Source organism: Micropterus dolomieu, linkage group LG16 (genome assembly GCF_021292245.1).
Source record: "Micropterus dolomieu isolate WLL.071019.BEF.003 ecotype Adirondacks linkage group LG16, ASM2129224v1, whole genome shotgun sequence".
Classification (NCBI taxonomy): domain Eukaryota; kingdom Metazoa; phylum Chordata; class Actinopteri; order Centrarchiformes; family Centrarchidae; genus Micropterus; species Micropterus dolomieu.
Window position 1 is genome coordinate 14,296,622 of NC_060165.1, and position 15,172 is coordinate 14,311,793.

Genomic DNA, 15,172 nt, shown 5'->3' on the forward strand with positions numbered 1-15,172 from the left:
GCTTGTGTGTTATAGGTTAACAATGTTGATTACACTGTAGATTGGTACTCAATGGAACTGCAATAATTTTGTGCTTGCCAAAGGGTCTGTGAGAGAATTGCAGCAAAAATAAAAAGATCATTCACCAGGGAAACCGTTCTTTCCCGGGAGCTTGAAGAGAGAGAACAATGTGCTACCTGAATTGATGAGCAGTAAACCAGCTAATTATGATATTATTAGGATATTCATCAGTTCTTTCAGTACTGCCTCCAGGTGGAAATACCCGAATTACAAGATGAACACCAATACATATAAGTGTACACAAAAGTGAGAGGGTAAATTATCTTCTATCTATAGACCATCCCAAATGTGTATGTTAACAGTAAACATATTTAAGTGTAGTTTCTGGAGGTCTGTACTGAGGAGACTGGATGTGGTGAGAAGAGTATTGATGATTCTGTAGTAAAAGTCCAATCTGAAGCAAATCTCCACAATGTTTTTTGTTTTTCCCCTATCACAGTTCACAGAATGACGAAGAAAGTACAAATAGATGTGACACTAGAAAAGAAAGAAGGAAGGACTAAACAACGCCTGAGCTTCCCCTGCTGAAACAAACGTCACGGTAGAGGAGAGGACAACAACAGGCAGACATCGGGAATAAACAAGAGGTTCCAGAAGGAGAGAGCTTCAGCGTCTCTCTGCTTGTGCAAACACACACACATGCATAATCTCTTTCCTCTCTCCCGATCGCGAAGCCCCGCTCTTTTTCTTGACAGCTCCGGTCTCAACAGGAAGGGGGGTCGCCACTCATGTGCCCCCTTCATGTCAAGCGTTACGACGACAACTTTATGTCCCGGTGCTCATCTCATGACCGACAACCCATAACCACCCCTTTTCTCTCCTCTTGTCCCTGAAAGCATATTAAGTGTCTCCTTTAAGCCCTTGGACCTCGGGCAGGTGAACCCCTTACCAGAGTCTTGTAGTCAATCTGTTGTCTGATGAGCTTGTCCTCACTGAGCGAATAGCGTGCCTCTCCTGTGATGGAGTCAATGGGGCCTTTCTCCATCTGCTGCTTGATGGCACAGAACAGGGAGAAGAGAGGTTCGCCTGCACACTCCTGCAAAGAGATTTGGATAGAGAGGAGCAAAAAAAAAAAGTTTGGAGTAAGGAAGAAAACTTTGAAGCAATTTCTGCACTCTATTCACTGTCAGCAAAGTTTAATAATATCTCAAAAATATCTCTCTAAAATGTTGTAGTTGCTTTTTGTAGTGTTTTCCAGAATGCTTTGACTCCAGAGTTGCTGAGCAAGACGTATAAACGTCATGTCCCAAACTCTATTGTTCCCCTAAATTAAAGAAAATTGCACCACCTATCAATAGATAAGCTTTGCTGAAATGTAGCAAGAGTTTGGAAAAGGTTTGATGGATAAACAGTGAAAAATGCCATAAAAATCTCTTGAAGCCTTCCCTCCTGAAAACACTGCCGTTTCAAACAGAAGAGAGACATTTATTATTGTTTTTATTCTCCTTCCAGCTGCAATAAAGGGATGAGCAGACAGATGGAAGAGTAAAACAGGATAATGGCGAAATTTCTTTGACTCAAGGGTGGAGAAGAGTGGTGACTTTTGCTTTCAGTGAATACTTGTGCCCTGTGAGGTGAGTGCTCCTCTTCAAAAGCACATTGACATCAGTTTACATGATAGCTGAAAAAGGACAACTAATGAATCTTGGAGGCAGTTGAGCAAGAAGACTGGCCTTTAATTGTGACTAGCGCAGAAGAAGAGTCGAATAATATGGATTATAAGAAGTATTGAGCCAGCAATGAGATGAGTGAGTGATTTCATCAACTTGCTTGGGGTTACAACTAAACTATTTGTGGTAGATTTTTGAAGTTAAAAACAAATATTTACCTTTAGAAACTTGTAGAGCAGGAACGTAAACCAGTTGGTCAGCATTTTCTCTGCAACAGACTCAGTCCTGCCAGCAGATAGACACAATGCACATAATGAACACATGTCCCTGCGCTCTTATTACCATCATAAATATTCAACGCCATCATCAAATATTCTGCTAAAAATGATGACCACTGCTAATGAATAGGCTTTCGTTAAACAAATATAATTGCGGACACATGAATTGAGAGAGCCTTTGCACAAGTTATATGATGGCCTTTCAGACAATCTTTCAGCTGGCCTTTATGCTCAGGCACGCCAAGGGCAGCTCGTCTACAGTGGCGGGGATTTTAATATGAGGCAAAGCAATTAAAAGCCTTTATTTGATCCCAGTGGATTGATGTCGTTAGGGGCTGGAGCGGCTCTGTAATAACACTGGCCTCATTATTAAGCGCTCCCTTGCCTATTCACTGGACTAACACTCGATCCGTGCACAATAGAAAGTGAATGAATACATCTCCCTCTCTCTCTCCGCCTGGCATCCATGCTCCGCTGGTGTGGCAAAATGCTGTGTGTCTGCGTTTGTGTGTGTGTGTGCATGTGTGTTGACCTGGGCCAACAGTGTGATTGATCCCGTGTGAATGGCTAATATGCATACATAATAACAACGGTGGTGGTGAGGGGAGAAAGAGGAGAGGCGAGGATCAGATATCCTTTGACAGCAACCTTCTTGACCAGCAGCAGGGGTGTGTGGGTAATCTGTCTAACACCTCAAAACACACAAACCCATACACCCCCCCATCCCCGCTTTCAATGAGCAACTACCATAGGCATCAATATTTCAGGATTAGTGTCCATTGTGTCCATGTGTGTGCGTAGGTTTTGTCCCGTGTTTCAGCTGCCACCTGCAGCCCTCCCGCCTTTCACTATTCATACAGCCCATATAAGGGGCTCCACACTGAGGTGTGAGGGGGGACATGATGTCCGCTGTGCCAGTGGGCTGGACTGGCACCCCCCCGCCAACACTGGCACAACACCTGGGGGGGATTAACTTCCTGCCTCTCACTGTGCCCACACTTTCATTTTGCCGCCCCTTCCGCCATCCGTGGATCCAAGGGTCAACAAGGTCACTTTTCATCTTTTCTTTCATGTGTCCTTGCTGTCCTCCTCCCTCCCATTGGCTGCCCCACTCTGGATCCTGTAATCATACACACTTCCAAATCCTCTCCATTTCCACAAATGTAGCCCATCTATCAAAGGGATGAAAGGAGCATGGAGAAACGAGGAGGTGCACAGGCAAGGAAGGAGGGAGGGAGCCGTGAAGAAAGGAAAATAAAGAAAAGATCGAGAAGAAATGGCTTGGCTGAGTCTGGCCTTCCCTTTTCTTCTTTTTAAACTTCCTCTTTCTTACTCACTTCCAAGAGATATTGTGTTTTTGTGTGACTGTGTAAGTGGACAAGTGTACGGCTGTGTTAAGGCTAGCGTGCAAAAAGCACAAATTAATCCCACTGCGTATGTATTCAGAAATTACCATGTGTGCTGACTAGTGTTTATTGTGTGTGTGTGTGTCTGTGCATGCTTTTGGCAGGGGGTGCCAGGCCTGCAGTAATAAGACGTCTTGGCACGGCCCCACCAGTTTGCTTATTCTCGATCACAGCACAGTCTATGGGGAACAAGGATAAAAATGGCACTATGACGGAGTTGCTTTTAGATCTAACGTTAGCATTTGGTATTATTTTTCAACTTTCAAACAATCTTCTCCAAACCTCTCCTCAGCTGCTACTCAAAAAACAACACAACCTATGTTTGGGTTAATGCAATGAAATGTGCCATGGCGTGTTGGCATGGTCAGGCTTGCCTACTTGGCAGCCAGTCAGAGGGGCAGTGGGCATTGAGAATGATCTAGAGCAGAGGGCACCTGGCAATGCTTCGTTTCCTCTGATTACCAAGGTAGACTTGATGGGAATCCGTGCTTCATCACACCTTTAACATTTTGCTTGGCCATAGCTGCCAGTAACATGTATTTGTGTACGTGTATGAAATGGATCTTTGATGGTAGATGTAAACAATAAAAGGTAGCAACAACAACAACAACAACAATTTCTCACATTTAAAAAGCTGGAACCAGAGTGTGTCATTAAAATGATCAAAATTCTTTCTGGGGATTGAATATTTAATTGACTGATTATTTTGATGCTACATAATGCATTAGGTAAGCAAAGAGGCCCTTTCATGGTGTCTTTACGACCCATCATGAATATCACATTACACATGAACATCACAAAGAGAAAGGTTAATTTCAAGACTTTATTTTCTCAAAAGGAGCAACATCTCTTTTAACCAAACATGTAACTGCATCTGAGAGACTCCTCTGGTTTCAGTCATATGTTAAAACAGCACAGCATGAAGTCAGAAATCATTTCCATTTCCCACTCCCGGTGAGGAAGATTGGTTATCATGTGTCAAAACAATTTCACAGTAATGGCTAGCTGCTAACACTGACTCATCATTGCACACATGCATACACAGATATTTATTCTATTACTTTCACACAAACTAACGATTATCAATAGTTCAGTTTGAGCCAAAGCAAGGATGTGATCAACACAAGAACAAAACGGGCTTTCATCTTTTGACTAACATCAAAACTGCTATTTTAACGCATCAACTGCAGCCAAACTAAACTCAAGGCTATGGAAAAGCTGTTTAACTCTGCATGATGGGAAGAGGGATGATGATGATGGTGGTGGTGGTGGTGGGGGGGTGGGGGGCAGGAAGAAAGAGAGGAGTAAAGGAGGAGAATGCAGCAAGGAATGCGACAGATGGTTGTGGAAGGCTCTCGTTAGTTAGCTTGCCTGGTGGTTGTGCTTCAACACAGGTTGAGATGGGACAGATGGAAGGATGTGTGTTTGTGTGTGGAGCGAGAGGAAAAAGACACACATGTACACACACAGATTTCCTGGAAGAGGAGGCAGTGGGTAGCCGTGCTCAGATGCCGTGCCAGAGACACCCTGATCACGCACTTTAAGCATTGATTTAGCAATCAAGAAAACAGGGGAGGGGGAAGAGGAGGGGAGGAAGAGCTTGGAATATAGATTGAGAGAGCGAGTATAAGACAGGAAGAGAGAGATAAAGATAGTGACGGTGTGACACAAGCAGCACAAGCATCAGAACTGAAGACAAATAGAGGAGAGAGCAGTGGAGAGTGAGCAGGCAGAGGCAGGTAGTGAGGGAGAATAACACAGAATGAGCACACATGGTGACAGAAAGAAAGAGGGAACAGACAGAACAAATTAAAGCGAGAGAAGAGAGGGATGGGTGCTATCTTTCCTAGACAATATTAAGCTTCATCTTCACAGCCTTATGCCTGTGTATCTTGGCTATTTTCAGCTGGTATCCAAGGACACGCCAGTCAGCCCACACTATGGGGTGGCATAGCTTGCTCACACAGCCTCATCACATCTGAAATGCATGCTGGGATGTTGAAGGACTAATAAGCGCATCCGAGGAGGAAGAATGAGTTGAGGACAGTCTGATCAGTGCCCATTACAGTGTTTGACAAATGGGCAATCAAACTGGATGTGCATTTGTTGTAAAAACATGTGCTCTCTGTCCAGTGCTCACTGAATGCTGCTGCATTTTCCCCCCAGGTTTTCCTTCCCCCTCTACCTTGATGATAAAGAAGGGAGAGAGGAAGAGAGGGAATATGCAAAGAAAGTGTGCTAGAACAGTGTGTTATATTTGGACTGCACTTGAAAAACAGTTGTTGGTTAGTCTTTTCAGCAACATACAGTAAATCAACAATATAGGTATGGCACAAACAAGGTGCAGGTGACATGTAAACTAAGTGACCAAAGAGCTGATGTCACTACTTGCTTCCATGGCCCAGTAGTCAGCTTTCCTCACTTAGTGACACAGCTTTAAGTTCTTCATTGTCCTTGACTACCGCCCTCTATCTCTGCTGTATACACCATCTCTTATGTTGTATCTACTGCCAGGATCAGCGGTTACTCCATTGTTTAGTGGCTGCACCATGCTTGGTGAGCTCTGGCGGTAATTTATCATGCCTCCTGCCCAGACAGCATTAATCTCTCTCTGCATCACCAAGTCTAAACAGACTTTCATGAGGTGAATATGCCCACCATCCTGTGGATGGTATGATGAACAGCATTAATTTAATTCATCTCCACATTGAATATGCTTGTTGTATTTGTGTGTGTCTTTACTGGCAGAGATGAGTTTTTAGCCGGAAGGAGAATCAGAATTTTAATTGAAATTAGATGGACAAATTAATTGCCTGTCAAATCATCTGGGGGTGTTAAGACTTCACTGATGACCCTCAAGCAAAAGCATGTGCATATATGTATAGAAATGCATGCACACATCACAAACATACATACAGACACACACACACACACACACACACACACACACACACACACACACACCAGCTGTGAAAGGAAGCCAGTTTACTCAAGCAACCATAATCATCACATTTACCAAACACCGCGGGCAGGAAGCATAATCACATACAGTGCTGTGTTAAAGTGTTTGCCATTAAGGCTTTGACTACACATCCAAAGGAGGATTGTGACAGTGCTAGAGTGCAAGCTTTCATAGTCTCACTTTCTCCCCTTTTTCATAAATGACAATTTTTTTCCTCTTGAGCTATTTGAAATTGGATTCACTGCTAATTAATCATAATTATGTTGCTAATGATGTGCATGGCAATGCACTCTGGTGTCTCTGAGAGCCAGCAATTCAAGGTCACAGGAATTAATCCAAACATGTCACAGATTGGAAACACAGAGTAGCATATCCTGTCCTTGATAGTAAAGGGTTAACACTAAAGAGTACAAACTTTTATCTCTATCCCTAACCTAGCACAATACAACCCTAAGTGTAGAGAAGATGAAAGTGTGTTGCAGTTGTTTAGTGTTTAAATATTTAGCACAAGTCCTTTTACTGTTTTAAAAAAGACAGAAATTGGGTTGGATGGTTCCTTCTTAGTTTAGAATATGCAGCGAAGCAACTACATCAGAAACGGTCATTACCAGCCTTGTAACTTGGGACCCTTGTTAGACAGTGGTAGGACTAAAAAATTTAACTCTATACTTATTTTTTGTGCCTGCCACTCACCTGCGAAGCAGTAGTTTTGGGTGGTTCTTGCTCTCAAGGTTACGGTCTATGAGGTCAGAAAGCAGGTGCTTTAGGACATCAGTGGCGTACTCCAACTTGCTCTGCAGCACTGTCATGATTAGTGAGGCCACGTTGCCACGGTCCCTCATGGAGAAACCACGCTGGGCCTCCAGAGTGCGAATAAAACACAGCAGGTAGACTTTGTTGTTAATGAGCTGGCCAAAGAGTTTCAGCCCCTTCTCTACTTGCTCCTGGCGGTAGCCTGGCACCTGTGAGGAAACATGAGAAATGTTCACTTGACTGAGTCACATTAAAAATAACAAGAAAGGAAAAAGGTACAGATTCTTTGTGGCAAGGCGATGACATATAGGCCTAATTAGTCATCAGTTTATTTGAATGTAATATTAGTTCTCTGCCTCCCTAATCAAATACTTATAATCTTTTTATAGGTGATACATTTCCTTCAGTTTAATTTTGTCAACACATTTTTATATTACATATAATAATTATCATATCATATTATCATTGTATAATATATATATACATACATACATACATACACACACACACACACACACACACGTACACACTATACAATATTAATACAAGCTTAAACACGTGAAAATATGTATAGTAAATAAATTATGTATCGTTTCTCTACTTAAGTTCTCAGTTAATACATCCATCTTCATAAATAAGGATGGAAAGTGGAGAGAAATAGAATGAGAGAAAGAAAAAAGGATCTAGGGAGATGAGGAGTTAAACATCTTCCAGCGTTTATTATATTTAGTCTGAAGGTTGAGAATAAAGGCAGGAAAACTGTAAGGCTCTTGAGGTAATGTTTATTACTTTGATGGCACTGTGTTCCACACTAATGCAAGTAGAAAGGGAGTGCAGTGATGTGAATTCCCCTCGTCTGAGCCCAGATTGTCCCGGCACCATTTGCTCACTTTCCACACATACTTCGTTTCTCATTTTTTCCCCATGAATAGCACCTTTTGAGATTATGTTTTTTTTTTTTATCTGTCAAGAGCACTCGTGGTAAGAGAGCATCTCTTTGTACCCAATCCAGCTGTCAACCAGCATATGTTCTGTCTTTTTACCTTTCCTGGAGGAACCTCTTGTAATCTGCTGGGAGCTATTGTTAAGTTGCAAGTCTGATTTCATACCGCCTGACAAGATGTTTACATTCTGTGCACGTGTGTTTTGAGTGTTAGCATTTGCCTCTTTTGTGCATGTATACCGTATGTATGATCTGGGAAAAAACGTAAGAGTATGTGTTCACATGCACGCTTTCTGCTTTTGTTTGTATCCACACAAATAAACTGTGAATGTTTATGGGTTACAGACCCAACAAATATATTGCACAGCACCATTACATAAACATTTTAACACGTCTCTTAGGATTGTGGAGAGACGGTGCATATAAACCGCAAAATGTCCTGACGCTACCACAGTCTTCATGGGAACACTGGAATATTTGAGTGTGACACATTGACAGGTGGAGCAGTAAAACCACGACTGCTGAAACTGAATTGTTTCTGTAAAGATCAAGAGGGAAGTGTGAAATATAACGGCAGGAAAAAAAAATCATAGAAAAGCAGAAACCAAAATGGGATTTAGGTATAAAGTGAAATTGCAGGGAAAATACAGGGAAAGGAAGTGATTTTGATTGGTAAGAGTAAACCTTAACAGTTACAAGGAACAAATAAAATGTCAAGAAGCAGGCTTCTGACACATGCCAGACTATACTTTAATATCTTCCTACATGTAATTCTCATTTAAACTGAGTGCCTGATATATTTTTAAACATGTCAGTACTGGGCAAACTTCCCATCATTTCAGTAAAACCTACACAGACCCTCCATCACCTGTGGAACTGTTTACAGCCCACAGTCACAAACTTGACTTTAAATTCTCAGACACATCAATAACAATTAAGCAGTCATCAACCGCGTAAGACAAGCCTGCTGCTTTTTTCATTAGGCTCCTATTCCACATTATACTCCTCATACAGTTCGACATTTATACCAATTAAAACATAATTAATATTGCTTATTACTGGGAAATTCTCATCAGGGATAGAGTGGCCAACCCTGAGGGCAGTGAAATGGGGGTCCATCATTCTCTTAATGGAACAAGACGACCTGCTCAATTATGGCTGTCTATCAATGTCACCACTGGGGATAAATGACTTGATTTTTTTCTTTTGCTTTTCTCCCTCTGATTGACTTTTAATTTGTTTTTGAGGTGGAGAGAGAAAACGGCGCAGCGTCTCATATCGTTTGAGTTATTAATGAGAGCACGCTCCTGATTTGAGGACGGCCTTGTTTGTTTTTGAAAAAGAGTTGCTGTCGGCCGTCAAAAGGCTTTTGTTTACCAGACAGCAACACAGACAACATCGGCGTCAATTTCACCTACTGTGACCCGCCACATTGTTAATTTGCTTGCTCGTTTTGCTCTCTTTTCAAATAGAGCTAATTGCATTGCGATTGTTATTAGATAGAGAGCGAAGAACAGGTACACAAACTTGTGTTATTTGCATTATTCAACTGGTAGTAAATTGACTGGGAAAATGGTATCAACTTTCTACACCTATAGCTGTCCTCCTTCAAGAACTACTGATCAACACAACTGATAGACTGTATATTCAATGGAAAAGCTGTAAATATTCTTCCTCAAGCTGGTTAGTGTAGAACCTGATTTCTACCCCCTATGTAAGGTATTTTTTTCCTGTTTCCATAATCTAAATATTACCTAGTCAATTTAACAAGCACTGTTTCAGCCAATTCTTCATAAACAGACACTAACTAAAGGGGGTACACTCCATATATAATACAACTTGAATATCAGTGAAACACTGTACTATACCTCCAGATCCCTCAGTACAGGATGTTCCTCGATGCCTGGAAAGAGGACCCTCATAGTGTAGGTCCTGTAGTCCAAGAAGGGGATTCCTGCTCCATCCAGATCACTGGTCAGCTCATGAATGTCTGTCTGGAGTTCTGCAAAAGCTGATTGATAAACCAGATACACAAACCAGTTTTTATAGCAAAACAATTAGCTTATGATGGCATTTTTCTGGTACCTATGATAGCTAAAGTGGCCGCACTGGGCGCTGGCAATACTGAATACCATTTAAACGGTTTAGGACATATTCTATTTTTACCTCACTTCAGCACACCACGTTCACTCTGCTACTTTTATTTCTATCATACCATCTGCCACTTTCATTTCTGTCATACCTTTTTACAACATTAAGTATTCTTAACAGACCTGTAAATAGATGAGACTTTTCACAAAATAAAAATAGTCAGATTTTAATTTTTTTTCTGAACATGTGTACTTGTTTAACTGATAAATAAATAATTCAAAAACTTTAGAACATTGCCATGGTATCAAAATATGTTGCATCTACTGAGGAAAAAACACTCAAAAACCATGTAAGCTACTACACATCAGCATCAACCTCTTACCCTCTTTGCACTCCAGAGCCACACGTGACTCGAGGTTGTCCATCTGCATCTGCAGCCTCTTCAAGGTCAGGTCACTCTCACGAGACTTGCGCTTATAGGCGATGAGCACCACCACGATGAAGAGTATGAGCAGGGCACCGGCTGCAGCAATGCCAATGATCGCCGTGCTGCTGAGGGGGCTGTCGGACGTGATGTGAACCACGCCTGGGGAAAACTCGATACCACCCACACGTGCCTTGTGACAATGAAAGATAAAGAGGCAGATTATAAAGCACAAAAATACACAATTTACATCTCTGAACTGTTTTCATATGGGAGGCCATTTGTTAATATCCTGTGTGGATACTTAAAACATGAGACAAGTGGCTTAATACACCAGAGCTATAATCAGAAAAGAGCTTCACTTAAATATCACTTTAGCAATCACACTTGAAAAAGGTTCAATAATTTGACCCTTAGAAAAGGAGAAGGAAGCGGCGTTCTTCAAGGCAAAACACATCACAAATATTTATGAACCATATAATAATGTTGCCTCTGTAAATCACTTTTAGGCCTACAAATCATTTCTTTGTCTTCAAAATCAAGATCAAAGCTCAGATCCACATATTGATTTGCAATTTAAATGTGTCCAAACTTCAGTTCATTTGTGCATCTACTATACTAATGTGTCCATCTCTCTCTATGATGCTGGGTTGAGGTGATAACATCAGGAGGAACTTTGTTCAAAATGGTCCCTCTTTAAACTACAAATGGGATCTTTATTGAGTTTGCCATGTCCCTAATCCCTCTTATTGAAGCCGTATTTGTTTTTTTTGTCTGCTTGTGGGCAATAACAGGAACCACACAGCTGATTGAATTAGAGCTGTAGTCTGTCTCAAAGTGAACAAGAAGATGGATAGAAGGCAACACAAGGAATGTCTCTCTGTCTGTCTGTCTGTCACACTGTCAATCGATTTGTAGGTCTGTCTGCCTGCCTGCTTCACCACAGCCTGCCTATCTGTCATGTGTCTGTGTATCTCTCTCTCTCATTGGTATGTGCTGTGTCACTCACCAGGACCTTGTGTCGGCCTGTCAGGTTGGGTGACTCACAGAGCAGCTGGGTTTCTGACACTGTTAACATGCAGGGCTTCTCGCCAATCAGAACTGTGTAGTTCAGCTTTCCATTACCACTATTGGTTGGTGGGAGGAAGTTCCGCCCCTGCAAGAGAGAATTCATGCATAATTACAGTTTGTAGTGTTACAGGGAGGGGTAAAGCAGCGCATTTCTACCTATACTTTGTACTGCAAATTGACATAAAAATACGTAACTCTAATCTAAAAAGAACATTGACAGTGGGGTTGCTGTATCTTCATACAGTCATTAATATATGTTGAACATAGAGCTGGGTGATATGGTTGAAATCACATTATTAAAAAGAATATTTTTTTAGTATTGATTTTACATCAAATCGAAACTGTATTGATGTGTGATGCACATGACTATGTTTCACAACTTCACACATAATCTGCTTTATTTGCTAGTTGTTTAATGACTATTTGATCAGAATCATTCATTCAGACAACAGAATGTTGGAAAAATGCTAAATGCAAACAATGATCATGGAGTATATAGTATGATTCCACTGTAAGTCAATAACTTACAAACATAAATACTGATTGTAAGTAAGTGTGGCTAACATTTATCCTCCTACCTTCAGTATAATGGGTGATCCAGGTTTAAGCTCCAGCACCCCAGACACACTGAGTGGTTCAAACTCAGGATTGGGGTAGTAGATAAAGTTGGTGTTGTTGAGTGCCATCAGTGCCTGCACATCGTCCAGTTTAAAGCCAAACTCATCAGGTCTTTCCGGCACCTCTTGCTGCCTGGCCAGACTGATGGACAGCTCCGGGGCCTGGCACAGCATGGATGTAGGGCTGAGCACCTGGCACAACTGGCAGAAGCCAGAGAGAGATGGCAAGTTAAATTTTTAAACAAACATATCTTATGCAAATAAAATGGAGTACTTAGTGGAAGCAGAGAAATGACAAAAATATATTAACACACAGAAAAGTATGCTTCATTTTGTCACTACACACATTTTGGGAGGTGCTGCTTTCCATCTATGAGTGACAATGCATCAGGCCACATTATTCATATAGTTCACTATTACTGACAAACTGGCACTTGAACATGCACCAGTTTAACTATATGCCAAGACATCCCCCCAACAGTTAGTGTCCATCTTTTATGTCACGGGTTTTCATTTCACTAAGCCCACTGGAGACTCAATTCAAACTGGAAGCTCCGCCATTTCAAAAAATGCAAAGAAGAACCTGTTGGAATATTTTCCTCAAAGAAAGCCACAAAATGAGGTGTAGTTAGAAAGCGTGTGCAGTCTCACCACAATCAGGCTTTCATGTGTGAAGATTCCACAGTGATAACTAGTGTCTTACGGTCTTACCCTTCCTTCACTACCCTCCAGAAAGACACCCCAACCCTCTCATCACTTCTTTATACCCTGTCCCGTTATTCTTCTCTGTGATCTCTTCTTCTCTCTTTGACACATTCTTATTCTGTCACTTAACTTTTTCTATACTACTTTACTGCTCAATTACAGTGTGTCTTGCATCTTTTTTTCAGTGTCTTGTCTCACTCCTGTTTTGTGGTTCTTCGTCTTTGCTCTGGTCTTTCATTTGACATGTTATGCGATTTAAATTCTTCCTCTTTATTCCTTCTTTATTCACATCTTTAAGCCAGTTTTATGAACAAGAACAGATTGTCCGATCTGTCATTGTCATGCCATACGCCCTTCAATATCCCTCTAACATCTCCATTCCTCTCAGTCTGTCAGGGCATTGACAAATCAGCCACCACCACAGGTCTCATTCACAGACATTTCCGTCTCATTCACAGACATTTCACACAGACATTTTACATTTTCACGGTAACCTCTACCATGCGGCCACTCTAATTGGCTCCTTGAACATCAAACTTGACAAATCCTGCAAGGTCTTTAGGACATCACTGATGTATCCTACACTGCTGCAGGAAGGTAACTACCAATCTGTGCACAATGTTACTTGAAAAGGCTTTGTTTATTTTCTCTATCATTCAGTACTAAACTGAGCTGTATATGATGTATATGTTGGTTCAAAGTACAAGCTTCCTGTATAGTAGCTTGAGACACAATGCCCTGTACAGGCATATGTGAGCACAGATGTTAAACGTGGTGCAAGGTCATGCTCAAATGGACCATGAAGATAACATTACTGCCTTTTGTTACTCCCTCTTCTTTCAATCAGATCACAGAGACCCTTGTATGGCTTTATCTATCCTCCCCTGGGTAAAAGGGTGAATAGAGGGTAGATGAATTTGATGAGGGCCAATCTGGTTTTTAGTTCAGTGTCAAAACTTCCCTATTGTTACAAAGGTGTGGAGGGGAATTACATCATTCTCTATTCATTCAATTGCAACCTGTTGATTTTCAATATGCCCTCTCAGTGTTCTGAAATTTTGCCTTGACCCATTTACCTAAAAGTGGCACTGAGGCATTTTGTCATGCTCTGGAAATAAGAAAATTATTCTAACATTCACTATGGCTGACTTCCTTTGGGATGTCTAGCAGACAAGGGAAGTTAGGGGCTTTGAAAGACTGGTGGTGGTTAATATATTTAATTGACACACATATATATAATAACTGAATTAAATTAACACACACACACACATATACGTGTGTGTGAATTTAATTCAGTCAGTCAATTTACTTTATTTACAAACCAAACCAAAAGAAAACTCCTTAAGCTATTTGACCTTGGATTTATTTTTACCAAGGTGAACCACAAGGCGAACCACAAGTCAGCTTCTTCAATCACTCACATTGGTTGTCTTCACAATCACTTACATTGAGTGTCTCATGGCTGTTATATTTGGCTCTGATGAGTGGGGTCTGAATGATGTCCAGGTTAGTTCCTGTCACTGTCACTGGGGTATGTCCACTGTGAGAGAGAGAGAAGATTGACAACAAGAGTAAAAGGATAGTTCAGATTGTTTTGACAGATGGTGGAATAAATTACTCACTGGGAGTGATATTGATGCTTGAACATGGCATTGCTCAGGGGCAGATTTTATATTATTATAGATGGTTAAACCTCTTCTTTTTTGTTTGGATTTTTTATTAACCAACCTCATTTGCTGCTTTCATTTTTGTCTTTGTTTTAGACAAGCATCTACTTTGCTGGGAGATCTCCATCTACAGGATCCATAGCATCCACCAGTATCCATTACCGGTGAGTAACATGTAAGCTTTTGTCAAATGAATTGACTGACTGAAATGTGCCCTTGTACCATACCTGTAGATGCTCCACTCTGGCTCTATCTTGGTGATGGTGGGATCTTCCACATACTCAAACCGCAGGTCTTTCTGGAGATGAGCCTTGTCTATGCTCACAGATACAGACACATTTCCATACCCATGCAGAGAAGCATGGGTTCGGCAAGTGAGCCACTGGCCACCCCTCCTAAAGTGATGATAGGGTGATGAAAAAGCAAGTTACTTTAGTTGAATTGAATGAGTATGAATTGACAATACTGTTATCCAATATACATTTTTATCAAACAATATATTACATAGTGTTGACACTCAGCACTCATAATATCAATTTAATATTTAGGATGGTTGACTGGTTACTTAAGTTGACATGGATAGAT

General features: G+C 41.2%; 1 protein-coding gene across 1 annotated transcript in view; it reads right to left on the reverse strand.

Moving 5' to 3' along the window:
- The window catches only part of plxna4 (plexin A4), a 64,027-nt gene that overhangs the window by 27,204 nt on the left and 21,651 nt on the right, over positions 1-15,172 (reverse strand). The window contains exons 10-18 of the mRNA XM_046071929.1: positions 14,815-14,982; positions 14,367-14,460; positions 12,177-12,416; positions 11,537-11,683; positions 10,486-10,720; positions 9,881-10,023; positions 7,010-7,278; positions 1,889-1,955; positions 950-1,096 (exon numbers count right to left, since the gene is read on the reverse strand). Of these exons, the coding sequence (XP_045927885.1) occupies positions 950-1,096; positions 1,889-1,955; positions 7,010-7,278; positions 9,881-10,023; positions 10,486-10,720; positions 11,537-11,683; positions 12,177-12,416; positions 14,367-14,460; positions 14,815-14,982 (1,510 nt within the window). The remainder of the gene's footprint in view (positions 1-949; positions 1,097-1,888; positions 1,956-7,009; positions 7,279-9,880; positions 10,024-10,485; positions 10,721-11,536; positions 11,684-12,176; positions 12,417-14,366; positions 14,461-14,814; positions 14,983-15,172) is intronic.